The 24692-nt window shown below is 37.8% G+C and overlaps 1 protein-coding gene across 7 annotated transcripts in view; it reads left to right on the top strand.

The window, feature by feature from the left end:
• LOC110382349 (F-actin-monooxygenase Mical) overlaps window positions 1–24630 on the top strand; it is a 64515-nt gene extending 39885 nt beyond the window's left edge. For 3 of the 7 annotated variants that reach the window (XM_064035544.1, XM_064035521.1, XM_064035567.1), the window contains exons 10-27: window positions 125–301; window positions 766–939; window positions 1638–1774; window positions 2589–2655; window positions 3003–4294; window positions 5507–5773; window positions 6285–6416; window positions 6767–6853; window positions 7240–7394; window positions 7782–8018; window positions 8283–8443; window positions 8991–9097; window positions 10973–13090; window positions 14507–14536; window positions 16078–16225; window positions 17282–17452; window positions 17824–17908; window positions 18428–24630. In XM_064035544.1, coding sequence (XP_063891614.1) covers window positions 125–301; window positions 766–939; window positions 1638–1774; window positions 2589–2655; window positions 3003–4294; window positions 5507–5773; window positions 6285–6416; window positions 6767–6853; window positions 7240–7394; window positions 7782–8018; window positions 8283–8443; window positions 8991–9097; window positions 10973–13090; window positions 14507–14536; window positions 16078–16225; window positions 17282–17452; window positions 17824–17908; window positions 18428–18461 — 5579 coding nt within the window. In that variant the 3' untranslated portion in view covers window positions 18462–24630. Of the gene's footprint in view, window positions 1–124; window positions 302–765; window positions 940–1637; window positions 1775–2588; window positions 2656–3002; window positions 4295–5506; window positions 5774–6284; window positions 6417–6766; window positions 6854–7239; window positions 7395–7781; window positions 8019–8282; window positions 8444–8990; window positions 9098–10972; window positions 13091–14506; window positions 14577–16077; window positions 16226–17281; window positions 17453–17823; window positions 17909–18427 lie in introns of those variants that run through there. The other 4 variants (XM_021342955.3, XM_064035599.1, XM_064035637.1 and 1 more) reach the window with 4 other exon arrangements.
• The last annotated feature ends 62 nt before the right edge of the window (window positions 24631–24692 follow it).

Raw genomic sequence — 24692 nt, 5'->3', positions numbered from 1 at the left:
CAAAATGGAAGTATACCTTAACCCGAAACTTTGAAACAAGCAAAGAGATTTATGTAAAAACTATCATAACGACTATTTTGTCTTCCTGTCAGTTCAATAAACATCTATAATTTCCTCCTTCCAGCTCAAACCACCCCGGAGAATCTTCACCGCGATTTCGGCGCGTACACCCTGGACCCGGGCACGAGGTACCCGAATCTGAACCGTGCGGCTGTCACTCCTCACCGCGTGACGTCGTTCTATGATTCCGATGATCCGCTGCCTTTGGATGCTGCTCCGACTGCTAGAAAGAGGCGCAGAGGTTTGTAGAATATTATTTTGTTATAATTTTTTCATGTTACAAAAGCGTGCATGTCTGTGTATGATCCGGCGACTCGACCACTATCTGAGTGCTCGTCAGCCAACCTAGGCATACAAAGACAATGTGCAGAGTTTTGTACATTGATTTAATGTAATGCTGTATAATAAGTAAGCTAGACAAAGTTTTGCAGAGGAATTTACTAGTTTCTTCACTCTCGTTTCGTTCACGCATTCGAAAAAAATGTGATCTACAGCCTCCCTCGAATATGGGAATAGTATTTCCTGACATCAGCCCGTTCAGCTCTATAAAATTAGTATAAAAAATTGAAAACTTCACTGATAGATGTATGAATTTAGATTAATATTCATTACTTTGGTGATCATTATGTCAGTGTAATTTATATAATTTATCTGATTCCAACAAAAAATCTTCTCATCAAAATTATTTATCACACTTTTCAACAGAAGCAGAAGTATCAGACGAGGCCCTAGTATCTTGGGTAGCCTGGTCCGAGCCGGGTATCAGAGCGGCTTCCAGCCCAGCCGCCCTCACTGAGCTACTGCGTCGATACCGGCCCGACCTGCTGCCGTCCTCCACGTTACCTAGGGCTGTCTACCATATACTGCAGCAGGAGTTTGGTAAGTGACGATAGACGTAAGTGGGTAACAGCGCCGTCTATTGGGATTAAATGTTAAAATTAAAAAGTGCAGGAAAATGTCAGCCATGTTACAAAAGCATTGTAACTGACTGTGCTGGGGTTGGCTAGTGTCTTACATGAAACGACTGCCTAACTGACCTCCTCAACCCACTTCCAGACCTGAAGGATCAGACTTCACGGCTTCTGACCACCCGTAACGACTGTCAAAGATATTCAAATGACAGCCGGGACCACTGACCTCTATATTTACCACACTGGACAGGCTGTTGTCAACGTGCTTTTGTGCCCGTTTGATAATCGCCATTTTGGCGCTGTTAGACGTAGCGAGTGTTCGTGGTACTCAAATTATTTTACAGTGAACCAATGAACAAACACGTCTCTCACAGCCATTTGAAATTATACGTCAAAATTAGTTCTGTGGACACTCGCTTAGACGATATTGGCGCTTCAAATGGGCACAAAAAAATTGCTGTCAAACGTACGGAACAGCCGGTCCAGTGTGGTAAATATACAGGTCAGTGGCCGGGACCCACCAGATTATCGTGCCCACGGATCGATCACGCCAAACGTTGCTTAACCTTATAGTCGATCGATCCGCTTTGACTTACGAGCAAAATATACGTTGTATTTTCTTTCATTGAATTATTTACATAACAATTTTTCTATATTTTCTTCCAGGCATAGCTCCATTCTCTTCCGGTGGTACTCTCCGAGACGTCCCGGACGCTAAGCTTCGTTTGTACCTGACGCGAGTATACAACGCTTTCAAAGGCGAGGTGCCGCACGTTCACCATGAAACCGACGTGTTCGATCAGGTAATAGTTGTTGCACCAGTTTGAGTCTTATTCTTAGGGCAATTGAGTTTATTTCTGCATTAGTTTCGTAGTGTGAAAAGGTGGAAGCGCCAGTTTGAATCTTATTGCCAGGTTATTAGAATCAATTTTTGCTTAAGGTGAAAATAGTTTGAGGCAGACTGGCTGCGGATTGCAATAAGCTATCTGTCTGTTCATTTGTTTACTAGAGATAGAATTTTGATTTTCATAAAAGTTATCTCACATCGTTATATCTAGTAGTAGTCATAGTTATCTCTAGTAGGAAAATCAATAGATATATAGGTTATTGTAAGTAACCGTACGTCTTCAAGTTGAGTAAGATTAAGCTTTATTTAAAAGAGTTAGGGTGTAATTTTGAGTATGTGTGCTGTGGTGATAATGATAAGGGTTCAGTATATTAGGTTGTTTTGATGTTAAGTGTAAACTTAATCTAAGAACTATTTTGACTTTCCCCACCGTAATTATTGCTCAAACAATTTGGGCTTTTATTATCCAGTATATAAGTATGGTTTATAGTTATTTAACTTATACTTAAATAATTTATTATAATAAGTAAAGTTACAAAATAAAATATATATTTGTATTTTTTTTTATTTATTATCTCAACTCTGTAAATATTACCTATTTTATATATTTTTTGACCCAATAACTAATAATAACAAATTCCTAAGTTTTTTTTAATATAATTCCCCTTTACATTACACCTTTTACATATAATTTGACTCACATAAATTTTATTAAACTATATTTTTTAATTTGAATCATTGTTATATAATATACCGCTGTATGTTATTAGATCAAACAAAGCATGCAGAAAGAGAAACACGTACGCAACATTGAACATCCTGTATCTGTATATTCAAGTAAGTTTTTTTTGTTATTTTATTATAAAGGTCCACTTCCGTGCATCGTCAACGATTGCAGCAAAACATCTCCATACAATAACCTACTCTGACTATTAACATATCAGGTGCACGCGTCAGTCGTAAGCGTTCGATCGCGATGCACGGAACCGTACCTCAATATTGAGCGTCATGTTCAATAACTTTTGACATGCTACAATTTTAATGTCAAGGTCGAATTGAAAAATGGTATCAGTCACACAAGCTTTTGTTTAAAATGTCAAATTGTAAAATTTTTGCTTCAAAGTTTAGTATTTAAAGTAGATGATATTATATGTTTCCTAATATAAGTAAACCTTGTGCTACAGACGCGGCCGACGCCGACAAATCACACTCGAGCTACAGAAAGAAACGGCGCTCGGTGCGTCCCCCACAAGTAAGTACCGATCCCGCAGAGTACATCCGCAAAAAGATCGGCAAACTAGACCTTAACGACATCACACAGCTGGCGCGTCTCATCGACGGACACGACGCCATCGCAGACACACACACAGACAAACAAAAAGACTTACAGGAACAAATACTAGCTCTCCTAGACCCCGACGAATCTCCAGACCCCAAGGTCGTACGACAGTCTTTAGCTAATCTACTACAAGGCTCTTCAAGAACTTCGGTTCAAGAACCGCAGAAGTTGGCACATTACTTCCAAGAAGAGAAGAAACCCAAGCCAGTGAAGCCGCCGCGAAGGTTGAAGGGTTTGGATGTGAACAGCATCAGGGTCCCCGACTTCTCCGACATCTTCGACGACTCAGCTGACACAGATGCAACTGTCGTTAAAGTAGAACCTAAGAAGACCTTCAGCAGGTCTCCTTCTACGGAAAGTGCGAAGAAGGCAATCTTCACCCGGTCTGCGTCTATTGACAGTGCTAAGAAGTTGACCAGGTCTTCAGAAAGTCCTGTGCCACAGAAAGGCAGACGACTTTCAGATGTTATAGACAGTCAAAGGATTAGGAGCTCGCAGAGTCCTGAAGTAAAGCTTCCGCATAAGAGATCGAACTCGATAGGAGCTTCTGAAGTGGCCAACACCAAGCGTATTGCTCAGCTATTCGAGGGTCACAAACGTCGACACACCCCGAGTCCTGATTCCAGAACTACCCGCTCAGGATCCATTACCAACCCGGAGATGTCGTTACGTTTGCAACGGATGACGGAAATCATTGAAGGCAAGCGCCGAGACACGCCCAGTCCGGACCGTTCGAAGATAGAAAGTATTGGTAACCCAGAGATGGCTGTCCGTCGCCAAAAGGTCGTTGAACTCATAAAGCAAGGCCAAGGTTTAGGTGCAAACAAACTGCCTCTTCCCGAAGCTCCTCAGCGCAGGAACAGCGAGGAAATGACGTTTAGGATGCAACGTGCTTCTGACATGATGCAGAAGCGAGCTGCTGAATCTAAGCGGCCTAAGACAGGTCGGCGCAAGGCTGCGAGGGAAATAATGAAGCAGAGATTTGAGAAGAGTCTTCAGATGTTGGCTGCGGAGCCTCGTTTGGACTTCGCACCGTCAGCTGACCTGGAGAACGACTATGGGCTGCAGCAGTACCGCGCCAGTGCGCCGGACTTCGACGAGAGAGTGAAGAAGTTGGAGAAGAAGCTGCAGCACTATGTGAGGCGATTGCCGTTGTGTGTCGCATGGAGTTTACTTTGACTGGATGTGGTGATGAGGCTCGGGCTTTTGAGAGTGTAACTTCCAATTTCTTTAGTTTTACAACAAGTTATGAATAAAGTTGAAGTAGTCATTTGTTTTGGGAGGTCAGAAAGAGTTTTAGAGCTTAGATACTAAAGTTGAGGCATTGCTTTATAAAACAACTTTTTTAACACACTTTTTCGAAGTAAAGTTTAGGTTTGTTTTTAAATCAATAGTATGAGGTGTTCGATAACTTCCAATACTTTATGTAGCCACTCTCAATAGCCTTACCCCACTCTTCAATGGAAATGATAACCCGCACGAATTTGAAACCAAAACATCGTTGAAGATGAAATGGAAATTAATGTGTTTATACTTACATAGAAATAATTTTTTTAGCAAACTGTGTGTGCATGTTGTGAGTACTACTGCATTGGCGTTTGACAAACATTCTAATTCTATTATGGTATTTTAAAAGTGAATTTATAAAATTATCCTTATAAACTTTTATGTACGTTATTGCGATTGATAATAGTCCTTTATTGTATACTAGCTTTTCCCCACGGTTCCACTTGCGACTCGTGGGAATTATTTTCCACAGCCGAATAAGGAGAAGCCTTCGTCCCATCTCAAACTCTGGACCATAGACAGAATAGACTATTTATGTGCCAAATTGCGTCTAAATCGATTCATCGATTTCGTTACAAATTCGGTGAGACAGAAATATTTTGGCATTTATAAGTTAGAATATCATTATTTTCAGGAAGTCAAACGCTAATGACGTAGTGCTTTAAAATTAATATTTCACTCGTGTTAAGTTTACACTGTGTTCTAACTAACAAAATGTGTTGTTTTTGAATATTAATTTTAACTTGAGTGTAAAGTGATTATGAAATACTTTATGGGATAGGCTATAATACTGATTTTGATAGTAATGGGCAGATATTGTCGGGGTTACTTTTGGATCATATATCGTTTAAAACATAATATAGTAAAACGTGTCTCGCCAGTACTATGTAGTTAATATGAATATATATAAAAACAGGGGTATTGTAGTCCAGTCTTAATTTCTTATTTATATTGAGAAAAGAGTGGTAACCCTAGGTATAACATTCTAGACTAATCCTATTTAGTTCCAACTAACAACGAACCAACCAATCACAAAACTACAGCTATTTTATCAACCAATAGGAGGAGGGCCGAATCGTCGGCGGCGGCGGCCGAACGGCCGGCGGAGGCGCCCGAGTGGCTCGCCTAGCTGCCGAGCTCAGTGGAACAACATCCAATTCCCCTACTCCCCGTCCGTCTTCCAAACCGAAAGACCTGATGAGATCGGTGGGGAAAATAGAGAGAGACGACTGGAACATGAAGGAGATTGAACGGAAGATTATGGAGAACAGACTGGGAAGACCGGAGCCGAAGACTGCTGAGAGAGTGCCGAAGTGGGATAGAGAACAGGTTAGTGATTAATAAACTGGTTTAGATATATTTTTTGACGCACCTTCCACACATAGTATTTGCTATATTAAAGGCACCTTGAAAAAAAATCTTACATTTTGCACAAGGAGCTCCTCATCATATTCTGCCTTAGCTATTCCCAATGGAGATCGGCTTCCAGTCTACCAATGTTTTACGTAGAGTGAATGCTTATCTGATCGCCTCTACCTAGTTACCCTGGCACCCTGGCTATCTGGTTATGACTTGGTAAGACTGGTAGTTAGAGTTTCTGCCTTCTGATTTCCCGTAATGAATGCCAAAGATATTCAGATAACAGCCCAAGGATGTTCATCTCCATATCAGAGTTACGTTTTAAATCAGTTATCCATTTTAACGTTGAACCATGACATTGCGAACACCTCTTATACTTAGGACTTTAACAACTGTTTATAATATGTTTCTTCACAAAATAGTTAATAATCAGCAGATATGATTTATTTCATCACATTTTAATATACTATTTTTTCTTCAGTTTCTGGGTCGTCAACGTAAACTAAAGGAAGGCGAGGGTAATGAGGAAAAATGGGTGGAGATCGACGAGACCCTGCACAAGCTCGACCAGAAGCTCAAGGACTCTGGCAGACCTGACCAGGGAACGAAGAAGGTATGTACAAATCGCATTTGGTTATTAACATCTAGATAGGAAGTGAGTGTGTATGTCTGTGTCTTTGAATCTACTTCACGTGCAAAGGGGTGAACGGATGTTGAAGAAACTTGACAGTAGTATAGCTGGTACATCAGAATAGTAAATAGGCTGGTTTTAATCCTGGCGTCCCATGCCCGGATATAGGAGAATACAGTAGTATTCTCAAGTGATTGAAACTGCTAGCGGAAACTGGTTTGAAATGAAGCCTTCATTGCGTAACGACAAAAAATACTCATTGCTTAAATTGAATACTATTATTTCCATTTGGTACATTAGTTCAAGTTGAACATATGTAAATTGTTCCACAGGTAGCGAACTTAGCAACGAAATTCGTGAAGAAAGAACCCGAAGCCGAACAATCGAAGACACCGCCCAAGGAAACGCACAAGGAAGATGTAAGTTTATCTTCATTTTCGAGCTCGTGGACAATATTTCACATGCCTATTTGACCTCCTCAACCCGGGCAACTCCTTCGTAAGACTGGTTTTCAGACTTTCTAGATTCTGAATATCCGCTACGATTGCCTAATATGAGATGTTGTACCAATTTAAAAAGCCTTCCGGAAAACGGAGGAACTCATGGGTTTATTAATTCGAATGAATTTTTCAAATCTCAAAACTTACTCCTGAGTAAAGCGATCAACCTACTTTGAACCTTTAACTATTTTTATATAATTTTAGATCTGCGAAAGCTGGCTGATCCTTATATGAGGACTGTCGCCGTGGTCGAAATCGGCTTTGGACGTATTATTATAGATTTTCAATAATGGATTTTTCTGAAGGCCAAGAAGAGCTGGCGTGGCCCCGCATTCACGGGCATGCAATGTGCTGCTTGTGGTACTCGCGTGTTCGCGGCGGAGGGCGTCACGGCGGACGGGCTGCATCTGCACCGCGCCTGCTTCCGCTGTGCGGTCTGCAAGACTGTGCTGCGCCCTGGGTGAGTCGGGGGAGACTGTGCTCTAGTGTAGTGGCTATAAGGGTGATAATGTAGTCGCTGCGGCACTCGCGTGTTCGCGAAATTGTACTTTAATGTAGTTGTAGTGAGGTTGATAATACAGTCTGTTCAGAAAGTAAGATAGTAATTGTGAAAAGTTTAGCAATAGCAATCATTTTCGACAATACATATCGTAAATAATAAAAATAATACTTATTTTGCTATGATTCTTACATACCCATATTTCAAACCTTATCCAAAACGTGGTCTTATTAAAATATGTTTTAGATTGGAACCACAATTTGCAAGAAAGTCAGTAAAATCATGTTAAATAATACCGTAAGGTGTACATAGATCTAGTTTGAAAAATAATATACCAATCTGTTTCAGCAACTACACAATGGAGCGCTACGGCAGCCGCCTGGTCTGCCTGCGTCACTCCGGCGTCAGTGTACCGGACGCCGTGGCCGCCGTCACAGCACTGACCAACGCTCGCAGCCAGCCGCCCCCCACTCCCGAGCGCATCAGCCTCGAGCTGTCCGACAGCGGCGCCAGGGAGATCGACGAGGACGAGTGGACCGACAGGAACTTCCTCGCGTCCGAGACCTCCGGCGCCGGCGGCCTCAGGTCAGTGTCATACAGTCATGACGTCACAGCCAAGAGTCAGGTATGACGTGACGTCACAAACCCCGACTGATAACGCCCAGGACTATAAAATATATTGGTATCCTTGGCCGCTGCGGTTTTAGAGCGATATCGTGAAAGGCGTTCGGCACTGCTAATGTTAAGTAAAGTTAAAATGAAAATACTTTAGATTTTCTTAACATTTCTTTTCATGGATTATTCCAATGTATTATTTATTATACTTAAATACGTTTTTTAACTTCACAGTGACGAAGAAGAGTCGAGTTCTGACGAGTACACGGACGCGGGCGACAGCGACAACGGCGCGGCCTTGTCCCCCGAGCCGCCGGTCGCGGCGCCGCGTCCGACACACTCCGAGCTGTACTTCTCCGACGATTCCTTCGGATACGATGACTATTCTGATGATGGTGAGTGTCCGACACGTAGTAATATATGTGGGCGACAGCGACAAAGACGCTGATTTGTCCCCCGTGGCATGAAAGTACGCTATAAAAACATATAAGAACCTACGGACATTCAGAAGACTGTTCTGAAAACTGATCAGAAGACATAAAAAATGGTCTGAAACTCTGCATGCTGTAAATAGTTTTGTTTTAGCCTTCCAACAAAGAACCGTTAAACAATATAATTTTGATGGTAAGAAACAAAAAATAATCTATAATTCCCTTTCGATAGAAATCAACACTCATTTTCTTTCTCTCCAATAAAAACCCCTCCTCCTTTTTCTAAATTCTGTTGGGAATTCCTTATCATTTCAAAACTCCAAAGGCCATTCCCGACCGCGTACATGGTGAAAGTCACACATAATGACTATGACCCTTGAGTTTGTTTCGGCGTTTCTTCTCAGGGATCAGTCCGTTAGGAAATGCCGACCCCAGCGTTCTTAAAATGACGTGTAAAAGTGATGTAATGTCCAACTTGCAAAATAAACGATTTCATTTCTCCATATTCCAGGCGCAGAATCCTCCGGCAACGAATCCTGCTCCCGCATGAGGGCAGCCCGCGAGGCCCGCAGACGCGAGGTCCCTGCCGACGCGAGGCCTCCGACCGACAGCAGCGAGGTAGCGCGATGCTGCGTCGCGTAGTAGGGAGGTGCGGTGCGGGCGCCGCGATGCCGCCGTCCCTAGCATGCTAACACGTCATTTTATGAACAAACTTATAGAAAAGACTTATAAATAGGGTTTTTAGGCAGAAATTTTGCTGGAGTAGTCGCTAGGGTTCAATAAAAATATAGGTTCCTTAAACATAAATTTTGCCTAAGCAAAAGTGGCTTGGTCTCAGTTTTACGTACAACTTTTTTTTTAAAACAGGTTGTTTTTAACAGAAATTTGGCTGAAATAAATCGCTCCATACTGAAAAATTTAAACCTAGCGACTAGGTTTGAGATCAATTACGACTTATTAAAAATACTCAGTTTTTAACTGAAATTTCGCTTAATTTGTTTGCTAGGTTAATGAAACAACTGAAATTGAAACTGAATTGCATTGTAAAGTAGTTGCTAGGTTCGATTTGTTTCCTAGGTATTGGAAAGACAATGTCAATGCAATTCAGTGTTCTTGTTCGCGGAATCTCAAAAGAAGCAGAACAGATGAGAAAAAATCGGATAATCTACAGTTTTCACAAATACAGTCCGGTATATTAATTGACGAAAAATCTTAAAAGGTCCGTTAAGATTTTTACACAGTTTTAAACATTAGATGTAACTTTTGTACGCTTGTTATAATTTTACTGTCTCGCCATAATTCACGGGCTTGACGCGTTCAATTCTTAGAAAGATATCAAAGCTTTATATTTGCGAATACCAATCGGTTTCCTAAAGCGATTTTTATATTTAGAAAAAGTAAAATTATTTTAAATTCAAAAGTTGTATCTAGTTAGGAGCATGCGTCACTATCATCATTTCGCTAGATAACATGGACGGCGGCTGAGACGCGGTAAGAGTGTCGTGTCCACACTAACTTCCGTCTTATAATCACTGTTTTATTTTATACTTTAATAATCTATCTATCTTTGGGTTTGCTTACTGGAGATAGCAATTTGACATTACTCCTTCAGGGCTCTTGTCAAATTCAATTGTGTCTCTCGTCAGTAAATCCAAAGATAGATAAATTGTTGAAATCCGCAGTTATGAAACAAAAACTGGTTTTGTCTTTAACAGTGAAGATATTGAAGTTTTTTAATATTTCGATTTTTATAATTTAGCTTAGCTTTGGTTGTAGGTAATCTACCAGATACTTTCATGAGCCTCGAACTCTACCAATGAATATAATATATTTATGAACTATCTGCTAGATTGCAAATAATAACCAAAATAGGTGATTTTTTAAATTAAATAATAAAATAAAACAGTGAAACTTCTAAATCGATGGCGCTTCTAAATGTGTTACGTTTATGTAAAATATTAATATATTAACTTATTTACATGAAAACATGTTATTCTATGTGTTTATAGCTTATTAATATATCATAGTTATGTATCATAGCGCACTGTATGTACATACATATTTATTATCATATCGTATGTAAATATTGTATGTTGTTTTTGAGTTTTTATTCTCATTATTTATATTTTGATTTTTGAATATCTTTTGGAAAGTATGTGACATTGTTTTTTTTTTGTATAGTAATTTAGTTTGGTTTTGTTTAAGAATTATTTATACGATGACTTTAAAAAAATACTCACAAAATTTTCATTTTAAAAATACGGTTTTTAGTTTCAAACACATATATTTTTATATTGATCTGTAGGTTTAATTACTTAATTTCATAAAACTTATACGTGTCACATATTGTCCACCAACACACACAATGTATATACATATGTATATTGTGCCGTATCCTCCGCCATCCGACGGTAAGTTAGTGTGGTTTTGTTCGCACCTTCCTACATGCACCCATAGCCCCGAACTATAATCACAAGCCGAGCTTTAACCCAGGTGGAATCTGATGACGAGAGCGACTCCAGCGACGAAGAGGTCTCATCGGCCACCGAAGTGTCCACCGACAGCGAATTCGCGCGCGAAGAATGCGCCCCAGCACCTTCGCCCCCCGCCATACTCGTCACCGAAGCACCCGCCCCACCCGCGCCCCACGAATACCCCCTCAGCAGGACCCGTTCTGCCGGGGGGATAGCTACCAAACGTGCTCTAGAACTCAAACGACGCTACTTACTTGGCGAGCCATCACCCCCCGCAGTCAGGAAATCTGACTCCACATCACAAATAGACACAAAATTCGAAGCTTTTAGGTCAACTATTACAGAGTTTCAGAAGATGTTGCATCCTGCACCCGTGCCTGTGGTACAGCCGCAGCCGCAGAAACCTATCGTTACCTTCCAATTAGCCACCGAGGACAAGAAAACTCAACCAATGCCAGATATTATCAAAAACCTCGTAGTTGATGCTCCAGTCGACTTGCTCACTAAAGTTGATACTCCTCTAATCAAAGACTGGAAACAAGAACCTTCAAAAGATGAAAAAGAACCGGATTTAGAATCAGATTCTTTATCAGAAGATGATTCGTCACATACTGAGACTGCTCCCAACCAATCGGTGCCTCGCGTCGAAGTGCACGATGAGGGAGGAGAACTGATTCAGTTGGACAGCCTCATGCTAATCAACAGTACTGAAGACGAGAAGGCCTCTGGTACTACTACAGGAACAACTATTGTTGCAGCTGTGGAGTCCGAGTCTTCGGAGTCAGGTCGCGACGCCACTACTCTGGCGCTTACAGAGACAGAGCTCTCCGACTGGGCGGCAGAAAGCGCCGTTTTAGACGACTGCGGCTTCGACGACAAAGACGAACGCAAAAGAAACAAGAATCCCAGAACTTTGAGCGGCCCTAAACTAATACATGATGCTAAGAACATAGCAGTTGCTTCTCATGTCTGTGGCAGAACAAGCCCCGTCGAAGCCATAGTTTATTCAAACGCGTTAGAACATTTCGAGTTCGCCGACGAAGGAGATCAAGATCCGTCTCTAGAAAGCCCAGTCACGCCCAGAAATGAGGGCTACATGGAACTAGTGGATAATGACTACGATCCTTATTCACCCGGGAATGATCGATCAATGAACTTTATCGAAAGAAGTTTCTCTGAAACAGTGTTCAAACCAGCCAGCCAAGAAAATAGTTACAGAGAGAATTTATGTCCTATCGATTTAGATGATATTGAGGACATAGATGCGGATACAGAACCTTTAGATTTGAAGTCGCCTCAACTGTTGAAGTCGATAGGTAATGACAACACTAGTGAGAAGTCTACGAGTGACAGTTTGCATAAGAGTGAGAGTTTGCACAAGTCAGAGAGCATTATGAAGACTGATACCACCAGCATACAGAGAAGCGACAGTCTGCACAAGAGTGACAGCATCAAAGTCGAAGAAATAGTAAGCCCCGAACCGAGGATAGAAAATAAAATAGAAACGTTAAGCTTATCAGAAATATCGCCGCCGTTAGAGAAAGATAAAGTTGAAACTGAGAATTCTGAAGTTTCGCCGCCCCTTGTACCTGATACTCCTAAGTTAGTGCATCCTGCTATTCCCTTCACGGGCCCCGCTACGATAAGGTTGTATTCTCCGGCGATCTGTCGTTCAGCCAGCGTCACATTCAACAGGTCGACGTCACGAAGTACCGACTCGCCCACGCGAAGTTTCGACCTCTCGATATCAATCAACCTTAGTTCGGGTTCCCTCTCGCCCGTGAGTCCCGTGCCTTCGCGGGATACCACAGAAAAAGTACAAGAAATCAAACGCGAGAGAGAAGAACAGACAGATATTGTAAGGAGATTGGTGTTGGAACGGCTGGGCAGTGCGAAGGCTGGTCGTAAATCCGTAAAGCGGTCGAGGGCGTCGCCCGCTGCGGTGCCGCCCCCTGTCCCTCCTCCCCCGACGCTGCCGGAGCCGCCTCCTCCCCCTCCACCCCGCCCCGCGCCTCCCCTCATGCTGCCAGTGACCCCTTCGTTCTCAGACCCTGAGCTAGCTCGGGAAAGGCGAAGGAAGAGTATAATGAAAAGTATTTCCAACTACTTGAACCGACGGCTGGGACCGCGACACAAGGTAGGCACTTTAAAACCTAATAGTTAATACCATTATTTATTGAGAATGTTATATTGTATGTCATTTTGTGGTCACTGTTTTATTGGTAAGATATATTATTTTTAATATATACGACCACATAAAAGGTCAAAATATCGACTGGCTCAACCAGCCCTTTAAATTTTTTAACAGTGGCCACGATCTCACATGATCTTCAATACATACTACTATAAAAAGTCCAGTATTCACGTACATTTAACACACATGATATGCGGATGTGTAATGTAACATCGCATTTGACCGATTTGTATGCCTTTTGGAGCACTACATCCAAACATTTGTTTTCAATAATGCAGAAAGTTAACGTCACAACATTGAAGTGACTGTTTTTAGTTGTATAGAATTACCATAGAGTCTTTGCATAGAGTCTTTTTGTGAAATTATTATAAGCTGAACATTTTTTAGCTCATAATATTAATCATATTTAAATAAAACTACTTTTACGGATTTTATCGCGGTTATATTAATATTATTTAATCCCAACGTTTCGGATCCTTTACAGCATCCATGGTCACGGGCAGTCTGCCCGTCAGAAATCAATATTAATCATAGTTAATTAATAACTATCCTTATATCAGCGTTTTTATAAAAGGAGTAAAAAACATTCGAAACAGTCAAAACTTTACCTCTCTGAACTTGGCTACAAGTGACTTTGCAACAGTGGAATTGTATGAAAGTATAAATGCCAAACTCATTTGACGTGAGCTGAAGCGATGATATTGGTAATTTTTAACCACTAATACCTAACTTTGGAGAGGCAAACTTATATGACAAGAACTGTACAACTAAAAATAGTCATTATTTCTAAAACCATATTTCTAAATACATCATACCACGTGATCAGTGAAAATGTGAATATTGTAAAAATAATGTAGTGGTAATATCCCGGGGTTGGCAGTAACTTAGTAAGGGTGTCCACGATTTGGCAATAACATTGAGACACGGACGGGGTATTAACTTGTTTTTGGGCACTGTGTTGTTTTGACGTGCTGGATTAAAGTGGGACAATTTCTAAGGTCTGAAGCTATCAATTTTTTAGCTGAAATCTTCAGAAAAATAAACTGCTTCATCATTGTCAAAATTTCAGAGTTGAAAAAAGACATCAAAACTTACTCTGAAATACGTTATTGTATTTTTTTTTAATATTTGAATTTTCTGCTTCTTGTCAAAGCACTCACCTTATACCTCTTAAATTGACAGTAGTACACGTTTAAAAGTTTTTTTTTAGTGAGTATAGTCGCAAGTAGATTCACGTCTTAACAGACATGGTGGAAATCCAAAATTATCCCATTTCAGTCCAGCGCACAAATTAATTTAAGTAGACAAAATTCGTCGTAGAAGGACACCTAAGTAGACTAACACCAGTTGAATTTTCAGTCGTACTCCGATCCAGATCTGCAGTGGCACGTAAGCAAATTACAGTAAAGTGTCGTGAGTCGCATGCTGTGTACGTCTGTCGCAACTATCAGTCGTGTTATGTGCGCTCGCCCTTATTTAAGTGGCGTTGGATCTGTTGGGGGAAAATCGTGCATGAAAATTGGGCCTTATTTTTGGGTTTATTGGTTGTTTTTTTTAATGTTAATTGAATGCCATTTTTGTGGTCTATGTTTTCAAAATTGGGTTTGTTTTGTACCTGTATAAAATAACTTTGGTCCAACGCCATCAATTCGTTCTGCATCTGTCTGTCTGTAAATGAATGTGAATCGCTTTATCTGTCACTTTAAAAAGTGTATCTTCAGTAGCGCAATATTACACTACTGTCTTTAGAACTAATAGACTGAGAAAATCATACCACAGTTTTAAGAACTGATAGATTTACCAAATCAAAAAATATAAAAAATGAAGAATTCATTCCAATCTATGCATTGACAGGATGCTTAATTTATTTTAGGAGTAATGTAAAAAAATGTCTTATAGAGGTACATAGTTACAAATAATTATTTTTATGTATTTATTTGTTATGGTATTTTAACCTTATTTTGGTTTGGTTATTTTTGTTTAGTTTTAATACTGTAGTGTGATGGCAGTTGTGCTGCTGAAGAACTATTTCAACCTGTAGTGGTTTTAGAGGTTGTGTATGTAAATAAATGACGCATGATACCGCTTTGTTTGGTGCGTAATGGTGTAATTATTTGCTTTGAATGTGCTCAGAAGCCAGAAAGTTTTAAAACCAGTTTTGCCAAAGAGAACTCATTGACACACTGGTTGTTCCATGTAAAACACTGGTACTCAGTTGCATCCAGTCATACTGTAACATAGTTTGGCAAAAGGCTAGACAGAGGAAGAATAAACCTATTAGGATGTAACAGCACATTTTTTTTTTATTAAATTAATCAAAAATATCTCACTTAACTAAAGCAAAAGTTACACCATTACATTATGCTGGATGCGCAATGCTTGAGTGAATGGCTCAGTCTGTGTTTGTACGCAAATGTATGAAATGTACATGTTCAACATTTCATATAGATTCCCTTTGTCCTATCAAAATATTGTACGCTATTTTTATTATTATAGCTAATGAGTAATTAAAATGGCTTATGATATTTGATAAGGTTTTTAATAGCAATCAAAAAGTTTTGGTTTTTATTAAAATTTACTTGATTTTTTTTCTTATTCTTTTCTCGATGAACTTTGAAAGATATTTTTCAATTTCTCTTGTAGTATTAAAGGTGTTAAAATGCGCCAATTAACAAGGAGAATATAAAACTAAAATGTAAATAGTCTTACTTTACGTTTACTTTTACTTTACTTACTTTCACACTTAGAAAACATACTTATCTATAAGACTGACTAAAAAACATTTCTAAATATAAATACGTAGATAGACTCTTTGCACACACAATAAAAAAAAAAAACGATTCAACCTTCACAGTAGATTTGAAAATAGAACAGAACTTCAAACCAGAGACGATGACTATGAAAGTTTCACCGCTGTGTTGTTTTACTAGGAGCCTCAAACAATGTCCAACGCTCACAAGTCGACGGGAGCCCTGCAAGAGGCGCCGGCGCCTCCGCCCCCGCCCGTGCCCCCACCGCCGGCTAGCTACTGCCCCCCTCGCCCTCCAGCCGAACATCGGTCGATGCATCGAGTGCCAGGTTTGTCAAACTGTTTATTTTAATTCTATAACTGTTTTTTTATTCAAATCGTGGCTAAATGTCATTGTTTTAGAGCTTAAAGTAGGTAATAGTACGTTACGTAGGCCCAAGTTCATCGACAACATAAACGTCAGTTAATCTTAAAAACAACTGTTTTTTTTTCAAAGTCAAACAATTTATTTGCATCATGCAAAGTCGCTTATGTTATGTTGTATGAGTACACCATTATCATTACAAGAACACCATTCAGAGCTTTGTCGTGACCATTAAATCAATTATCCATTCTCGATACTTACATACGTAGTTTCATTTGTTTTATAATTATTTTAATTTCGGCTAAAATTCGCATTTTTAATTAATATAGCATGCAGCGTTGATAATATCTTAACCACTATTTAACTCAAAGAATAGTTCTTGGATTTGTTAGCCTGAATCAATAGATCATAGATCTTAACAATAGAATTTATTTACTACTTTAATACTATTCAGTGTAGCCAGCTACAACACCCATTGCTTGGCCGTGTAACCATCGTTCTAACTGTCTTACAGACATAGCATGACCATTTGTCCGTCACGACATCGTCATATTATAAATCTAATCAGTGCTGGATTAACCGACTGTAATTAAACAGTGATATTTATTTTAAGAGAGCTTTCTTGAACTTATTTGCTAACCTACCCACTCAGAAACATTTAATGGTTACTTAAGCCATTCCTTAGTGAAGGATTTGTATGACATTCCGTCACTAAGGAGTGACTTAAGTAATCATTAAATGTTTCTGAGTGGGGAGGTAAGGCTCTAAGTCCGAAGCCAGTAAGTCTAAAAATCAGTCTTACCGAGGGGTATTGGATTGTCAGGGTAACTGGGTTGATTAAATCAGATAGGCAGTCGCTCCTTGTAAAACACTGGTACTCAGCTGCATCCGGTGAGACTGGAAGCCGACCCCAATATATTTTTGATAAGTGAAATGATTAGCTAAGGCTTTAGTTTAATCCGGCACTGAACCAACATTGCGCTAACCATCTCATATCACAATCACCACTAACGAACACCAGGTCCGAGTTCTGGCGCCGCTGATGTGGACGAACGCGACGCGATGCAGCTCTGGTTCGAAGCGAGGTGGGCAAGACTAGTTGCCCAGCGTCGGGCAAGGGAAGAACATCGCGACGAACCAACTGCTCGACGCTTGGCGAGGCTCGAGCGGCGATTGACGCGCCCTCTATCTGGTAAATTGTGTTGAGGATTGTGGCCGGTAGATGGCGCTGTTTTAATCTGTCGTTTTTTTTAATAATCATCAGCTTTTATCATATACATCTGAATCGTATCGACTCATCTCGTCTATACAAAAATTATTATATTACATTTTCAATTTACAATAATAATAGGAGAATCACTAAATATAAAAACATATTTGATAAAATGTGTACATTCCAATCAAAAATCGATTTAATAATGTACAACCTTTCGTTTTCCTTTCTTTGTATACTTATAAAGCGGCTTGTACAAGCTCTTTTTGATCAAAAAAAGCCTTTAATTTTTTCTATAAAACCTAGTATAAATATGATCGTAATATAACGTTGAATGTGTAACGTTTCAGCCGAGCAGCAAGCGGCGACGGTGGCAGAGCTAGTGCAAGTGTCAGCGCAGAGAGACGCGCACCAAGCGCTCATGGCCGCTGACAGGTGAGAAATACTCTGTAACTACTATATTTACGACAAACAAAGGGTAAAAAACTACCTCTCAAGTATGATTGGGTGGATACGACTCCAGGTCAGCCAGGTACTTTGTACTCGTAAATATATCTTGGACACTAATGCCTGATTAATGGTGAAGGAATCTATAATACAAAACTCGCATGTTTTATTTGAAAGTAAGAAAGAAAATATATTTATTCGCGCTGGTATGACACATAGACAACACAAAAAAATAGAATACAAATTGTAAATGAAACAACTACATACAATAAGAATAACACGAAGCTAGAAGGAGAAAATACACAAGGGAAATATGCGTCACAACCACGTGTAACCCTCACTCCCTCAGCATCCATTTCTATCAAACATGAAACCAACAACCAAAAAAGCTTACCTAACCTAACAGTGAAAGTTTTTTCAAAGCGGTTCAGTAGTTTTGGAACTTTACTCTGCTCAAATTAAAACTTATACTCTTATACACGCTTAAATATATAAATATGTTTTTAGGAGGCGAAGTGCGGGCGGCAGCGTTGGCGACTAAACACCGGGCCGTTTCCGAACCGTAACCGGTCTCTCCGCGTGCTCTCGTCATAAAACTTCTACTGGATACAAAACACAAGATTCCTAACAAAACCCCAACAAAAACATGTAACAAGGTAATGAAAATCAGTAGCTATTTTAGTTAAAATTATTCACGGCAAATCAAGTGAATCCTAATTCGATTCAAATATTGTTTGTTTGACTTGACTCAAAATCTCCAATCTTGATTTTAATATCTAATCGAAAAACAAAAGATGGATCGGTTATGGTAATTGTAGTAAAGAAAAAAGTGAATAGCAGTTAACTTCTGTTTTGTATCCAGTATACAGTGCTACGATCATTTGCATAAGTATTCACGAAATCTTATTTCAATACAAAAAACCGTTTATTGTAATAAAATACAAGATTATTTTTCTATTGACTTATGACAAATGTCGTAGCACAAAAAAACCTTTAGTTGATTTCTTTACTTTATTAGAACAAAACATGTTGTGACTGGACATTGCTGCTAATTTTAGGCAAAAATAATCACGTTTATTATAGTTAAAAGTATACCTACATGCTATAGCTTAGGTTTTTTTTTTGTATCGTCGGCAAATTGGCGCGGTTGCTGACTTGTCAATATATTCTGTGCTGGTTTATTCAAAGGCAAACGTTTTAAAGTTCATATATGACGGAAGATGTCGCGTATTATCGGTGATACGTAACTATAGGATAAAACATTCAATCATTCACACCTAACCGATGGTGCGTTAGTGTGTCGATCATACACGATACGCTCGACGCTTTGTCCGTCAATCAATCAATAATCATGTATTGTATTCTTTTTCTTTATTTTTCTCTACTTTAGGAGAAAACTTTTCAAAGAAAGATTTACTATGCAATTTTCACAAAGGGAGCTTTTAATAAATCAGCACAGTATTTTCTCTGCGTAGATTTGACACATGTATTCAGAGCTTTATTTTTAATTTTAGTAAGGTCAGGTACCTTAGGGTCGGTGGCAGACCACGTCACAAAATTACATGTACAACTTTATTTTTCACTTTTCCAAGAAAAATTTACATAATTTTTCGATTGTATTAATCATATTTTTGATGAAATGAAAAATAAATCGTGTATAAATGGCCCGTAGGGGTGAAAACAGTGTGCTAGATATGCCAAATGTGTTAGGTACATGGAAATATTTTTTTATTGTATAGTTATTAATTAATAAGTACCCTTAGGCTTAGATTATTAAAGCATTTGTAAACGCTGTTTAATTTTTCTAACCTTACTTTTTGTAAATATTTTCGATTAAGTTTATTTGAATTCGTCCGCCGAGAAGGCAGAAAAAGGCTTCTATTTTGTAGTTTAAATCTCATTTATATATAATTTACTCTTTAAACATCTTAATGAATGAATGTTTTTTATTAAACATGCGTTTATGAATGTAATATTGTAATTAAACACTTTAGAGTATGCTATCACGCTTGCTGTCTGATTGGCATCGTGTTAGCTTTACGTTTCTGAACGTTATCATGCTCCTGCGCATTCAATCGATTTGTGAACGATTAGAGGTAGAAACTTTATCGTATTTTAGTGAAATATCACTATAGTCTGTTTTTTAATCTCGTAGACTAAATTGACACTTGCAAAATGTCAAACTTTCTAATAATTTTGCTAGCTCTGTGGTGCAGTGTTGTACTTACGATACCGGTTCGTTGAATCGTAACTTTTTATCTATAATAGACGAATTTAATATTCATTCAAAGTTTTATATTTAAAATTCACGTACGTACACATGGCTGTACGACGTGCTACAAACTGCCAGGGATATCTGACCACGCAAAGCCATGCGTAATCATCAAGGATAAGCCCATTATTTCAGGATGACTTATTGTAAAAAGTTACGATTCGACGAACCGGTATCGTAAGTACAACACTGCACCACAGAGCTAGCAAAATTATTAGAAAGTTTGACATTTTGCAAGTGTCAATTTAGTCTACGAGATTAAAAAACAGACTATATGTAGAAACGAATATTTTAAATGCATTGACCAAACTTTACTCAAAATGGCGCAACAAATTTTTTTAGTGATATTTGATATGCATATTTGTCCTTCACGCATCCAATAATTCTGTTACGCATATAAAATATTTTTTTCACAACAAAAAAAGAATTCTACCTCTAATCTTGCACATCGATATAATATTCCGACTCATACGTCCTGTCATGCGATGCTAAGCAATAGGTTATTTACTGCAATAATATACCGCTCTTAACATAACGTTTATAAGGTTCAAATTCTTTTGATCGTTCATATATTTACTATAAGGCTAAGCGTTGCAGCTATTGTTATTAAGCTTCGGCAAATTTAAAAGAAAAAGTTTTTAAATGCTATTTTGCTACTTCAGAAGTTTGCTAGTCTGAAGTTGGCTACACATTTCAGGTCTCACAATATTCAATGGCGGTCTGCAACTAACTTCATTAAAGTTACCCAAAGTAGTAAAATTGACGCCTATACTAATATATAGCGAGTATATATTTTTATATATCTTTGGCCAGAGTATGGATGTATGTATAAGTATTGAATGAGTCGATTTGAGCAATATAAAAATTATATAATGATAATTTATAATATTTGCAACTAATTCTGTGAATTGTAGCGGTGCCCGTCAATGGTGCTGCTTTATTCATGCCTCATCAACCATCTGCCTAGCCTTTTCTCAACTGTACAAAATTAGCTTCCAAAATATGTATGTAATATATGGAAATATTTTTTGCCGCCATTAAGATCATAATATTTTTTATATGCGTTTCATCGGGCTGTGCTTTTTATTGCAATGTTAAAGCCAAAAACAAATAATGATTGGTCCCATGTAGAACAAAATGTCTAGCGAAGATTCGTGATTGGTCCCAACAATATCATGCGATTTTCAACTCTGTTGGCTACAGTTTAAAGTACACTATCATTTTACTGGTTATTAACACAGCCTGTATAATCGCAGTTAGTCTTCCATGGAAAAATAATGAAATGAATATCTAATTTATTTAGAAAAAAGTCCTGTTTATGAGAGGTTGACCGATACCTGGCGATATACATACATATACGTATATATTTATTTACAATATATGCTTCGCTAAAATATATTAAAAATTTTAAACAGTTGTCATTTTACAGTCGCGCGGTACCACTTCGTAATAAATTGTATTGACACAAACAAAAAGAAAATATTTAATTAAGAATTTAAAATTAGTGGATATATTTGAAGTTGCTAGAATTGTTGGTCTATTTTTATACGATATGAACGTTATTGTTGGCTAAGGGTGAGTTGTACCATTTCACTATAACGATAACCAAACCATAACCAGCCGTGGTCAATTAGAATTGGTTCAGTCATAATTAAAGTTCAATGGTACAATTAACCATAAGATTTCTGCATTACTACGAAATGTACAACACACGTAACTGAAGCAATATTAAATAAATACATAGCTGTTTTCACTAAATACATATAGTAGCGAAGATTTTACTTGTAATGCTTAATAAATATTGAATTGTTAGTCAGTCAATTAAGAAATACGCCGTCATGAAACTATAGTTCAAAGGTAGATAGTTTGTGCAGGCTTGTATAATTAGTTCGTAGGAGCAGACCGCCTCGGGGTAAAATAATATGTTACTTCATGTATTAGCCGATAAAAAATCGTATAGTTGTCCAAATTTGCAATGCACATTCAAACTAAAAATATTGAACATAGTGTGTATTTTATAGTGAATTGAATCGTTTCCTACAAAAGCAATAATTTACTTGATAATATTCCCACACGTAAAATAGTAACATTTAATGAAATTAAGTAATAGTGACTCAAGCAATAATATTTAAGACAACCTTTTCAATTTAATGTGGAGAAAACGCGCGACTGACTTCGCTTGACTATAAAACATCAGATTATTCAACTCATATCATATATTTGGTATTTATAAGCTAGCTCTTTATTGGTGCGATTTACGTATATGCATGTAGTTTTTTTTTGTTATTTATTATTTGGCATAGTTAATATTATTTTATAGTATTTTTCCTTTTTCGATGTTTATTTCTTGAGATATCTGGCGTTCTTCGGTAACGTCTCGATATAGGGCCCGAATTGGATTAGTATATTTTTTCTTATGTTGAAATCATGAAAATCTATAGCTAAATTTAGTTTGGGTAAATCACCGTTTTTGTAATTATATTAATCATACCTTTTATTGGGTATGCGAACAAATATTCTTTTCGACTATTATCATTATTACAACTTTAACTAGTTTATTATAGTTCCAATTTATTTGTATTTAGATAACATTTATATCCATCCAAAAGGCTTATTTTTAAATTATTCTTTTCGTTGAAACAATTTTATTTCAAAATATAATTATTTGTTTAGATATGTTTTTTCTACATAATATTTGGTGGAAGAACTATTTTGCAGAATGAAAATTATATCATGATTTGGAGACATTTTATGATCGATAATAACTATGTATAAGTGACCGTAGTTAGATCAAATCTGTGACAGTATCTTAAAAAACACTGTATAAAATGCCTCGACTGTTAAGTAAGGTACATATCTGTCGGAACATGCATCGCATATTGTCGGCCAAACGTAAACAGACGATAAAACATTCAATCATTCACAGCTAACCGATGATGCGTTACTGCGTCGATCATACATTTACGATGTGTTCGACGCATATTCCGTCAGTTATGAACTTTCCCTTAATTCAATGTTTTGAGAACGAATAGGTTTCTTATTCACGGTGGCCTACATATGGAGCTTAAACACAAGCTTATAGCTGAGATGGTCTAATATTTTTTTAACTTCGATGTAGAATTTTGATACACTTTTACAATATGAGAGTAAATCACTAATGTTTTTTTTTTACCATCTTTTAAATGGGAAATTTGAATGTTCTGTGCTTTCAACTCTCTGTGCTATTAACTTCTCACTGTCTATTATTACCGCTAAATAAACTTTTGTACAAAAAGTCGGACAACATAGAGTGAAAACTACGAGGTGCCTGTTTTTTTCAGATATTGAAGAAATCATTTTGTTCATGTCCATAATCAGACAAATGACACAGAAATTCTGACTCGTTTTTAGACAAAATGTTTTAAATAATTTAGCGGTAAATATGTTCAGTGGGCGGTGATGTGCTTTACTTGTATCTAGCAAACCGGCAATACGATGTATTCACAATTTAGATATATTCTCTTGTAAACACTTGTGAAGCTGCCTACTAACGTTCGTAAAAATGTCACTCACACACGCATGTGCATCGACGAGCTTTCACCGGCGCTACCGGTGCTGTCAGTACTGAGTGTCGTGCATGGAGCACATGCGTGTGTGATTGACATTGTTACGAACTTTAGCACGTAGCTTTACTACCACTTACAAGAGAATATATATCAACTGTGGTATTATTATTTCAAATCATGGATTCTAGATCAATGGCGTATATCGTATACTTCGTTTTCGTATATAGGATGTCCTCGTTACATCATATTGTATATTTCGCTGTGTTCACAATATTTTAAGCTTTAATTTTTAATTGTGTTATGGCTAACGCACTCGCAATGTACCTAGAAATGTTTAAATTACTCAAATTCGGAATTTGCTGTGGTCTTTTGTAAGAATAATATATTTTTCTTTTAAATTATATTGCTTCAAGTATGCAATATTTTAGTCTGATGCAAGTACCCTATGCAAATACCCTATTCTGTTTTTTTTTACACTGCGTTTGAAATCGAGTGTTTTCAGATAGACAGTGATCCTTTTTGACCTGCTAATGACCACAGCATTCCGAAAACTTATTTAATGTAAGATATGAATTCTGTATTCTCTGTAAAAAGTAAAAAAAATGCACGTCTTTTGTTGCAATCCTAAATTTTCGAAATCCAAGCAAAAAAAAACCATCGCAGTTATTCTATAGCAATTTAAAAAAGTGAAATATATTTTAATAGCAATAGAAGATGCCTTGAAATACATAGTTGTAGTTTAACACCAATTTAGAACATATTCCTCTAATATTGTTATTTACATAGATATTTGAAGTTGAGATTATATCCAATGCAAGGAATAAACACAAAGCAATGTACCTCCTTTTGTATGCGTAGTTGATTTGACAAACTAATAAAAAAGTAATATATAATTGTTGTTTTATTTAGATTTTTCTTTTATTTTTATCTGGTTACCTGCCTGATTTAAGAAGTT

Source organism: Helicoverpa armigera, chromosome 1 (assembly GCF_030705265.1).
Source record: "Helicoverpa armigera isolate CAAS_96S chromosome 1, ASM3070526v1, whole genome shotgun sequence".
Taxonomy (NCBI): domain Eukaryota; kingdom Metazoa; phylum Arthropoda; class Insecta; order Lepidoptera; family Noctuidae; genus Helicoverpa; species Helicoverpa armigera.
The sequence above is the reverse complement of the archived record's forward strand: the minus strand, read 5'-3'. Positions and strand labels throughout refer to the sequence as shown.